Source organism: Merops nubicus, unplaced genomic scaffold (genome assembly GCF_000691845.1).
Source record: "Merops nubicus isolate BGI_N331 unplaced genomic scaffold, ASM69184v1 scaffold1997, whole genome shotgun sequence".
NCBI lineage: Eukaryota > Metazoa > Chordata > Aves > Coraciiformes > Meropidae > Merops > Merops nubicus.
This window is the reverse complement of record NW_008622103.1, coordinates 1,516-2,911: the sequence shown is the minus strand read 5'-3', so window position 1 is coordinate 2,911 and position 1,396 is coordinate 1,516. Positions and strand designations below refer to the sequence as shown.

Sequence of the window (1,396 nt, the reverse complement as noted above, 5' to 3'; positions counted from 1 at the left end):
AGGTGCAGCAGGACTGGTGAGAGAGGTGGCTTTGGGAAATAGCCACTTGAAGGAAGCACACTTAGACAAAGTAGAGTAATTCCATTAAACAAACTTAGATAAATCACCATTATAAAATCATTAGCAAGGAAATGAGCTATTCATGTCATTAAGCAGTGGCATGAGCTGAGCAAAGAATGAGAGTGTGGCTTTACTAGGGGGACACATCAATGAATTCATAATGGAGTGAAAAATCAAAGCTTAAAAAACAACCCCAAAAAGCTCTTTGCAGAGCTGGCAAAGCCAGGCCTCCCAGCACGGGGTGTACTTCCAAAAAGGGGGGCTGGTTTAGCTCCACTTGTGAGGATATTATCTTATTATTTATCTTCTTTTCTTTCCCTCCCTTGGGTTTTAGGTTTCATAGACCGTAGCAGTTCGATTCTACCTGACTCCTATGCCATCTTCAGAACATGACTAAAAGGAACCATAAGTGCTGGTAATACTCACTTCCCCGTTACGTACAGTGTAAATCTTCTGAACTGCCTTTTTAAGAAAAAGAAGAAAAAGTAGAAAAATAAATATTTAAAAAAAAAGGAAAATTGTATTTACATGTGATGGGTACTGCAGCATCATCAGACCTGCTGGTTCAAGCTTCAATAACAGAAAATACCCCTGGTGGGAATCGTGCCAAGACTTGGCCTCTGTGTATAAGACTTCCCTGGCATGTGGATTTGCCATTAGGTGTTCAACAAGCCCAGCTGGTGGTGCACCCTCTTCGTCTTCAGGCACCTCTCATCCTGACAAGCCTCCGTCGTCAGCTCTGGGGAGCCCCAAGATGGTGTTCAGGGAATCGCTGGCCTGCGTGGAGGCTCCGAAGGATGAGCAGCTCTGGCACTAAAGCACTTACCCCAAACACTCCTTCCAGGCTGCGAGCACCTCGTGAGGATGGTGAAGGAGCAAAACGTCTCTGTGGGCCAACCACCTGTGAGTGTCATCTGTCCAGAGAAGTCAATGACCAGCTGACAGGCACTGCTCAGCTCCCAGGCAGAAAGAGACATCACCTGGAAAGAACAAGACTCCCTACTGAAGGCTGGTTCTGTCCCAGCAACTGTTTATTCTTCATCTCTTTCAAGTAGCCATTCTCTAAACCCAGCTGTGAGCCCATCAGCAGCAAGGGACACGGATGTGGAGGACAAGCGAGACCCATCTCTTCACGGTGGCTGCGCGGCAGCTCTGCAGGGGGACAGGTGGCAGGAGGAGCAGGGTTGGGTGAGGGAGAGCTGTCCTCTCCCCATCTCCTGCGTCCAGAACTGAGCCTAAACCCACACCCAGACAAGCACAGCAGCTTCTGGCACCCGGCCCAGCAAAAGGAGTCTGGTGCACTGGTACGGACGGTGGGACCCGTCAGCGGGAGCGG

General features: G+C 49.1%; 1 protein-coding gene across 1 annotated transcript in view; it reads left to right on the top strand.

Moving 5' to 3' along the window:
* PHACTR1 (phosphatase and actin regulator 1) overlaps positions 1-548 on the top strand; it is a 65,557-nt gene extending 65,009 nt beyond the window's left edge. Inside the window, exon 12 of the mRNA XM_008944651.1 lies at positions 395-548. Within this exon, the coding sequence (XP_008942899.1) occupies positions 395-410 (16 nt within the window). The 3' untranslated portion in view covers positions 411-548. The remainder of the gene's footprint in view (positions 1-394) is intronic.
* Positions 549-1,396: the final 848 nt, after the last annotated feature.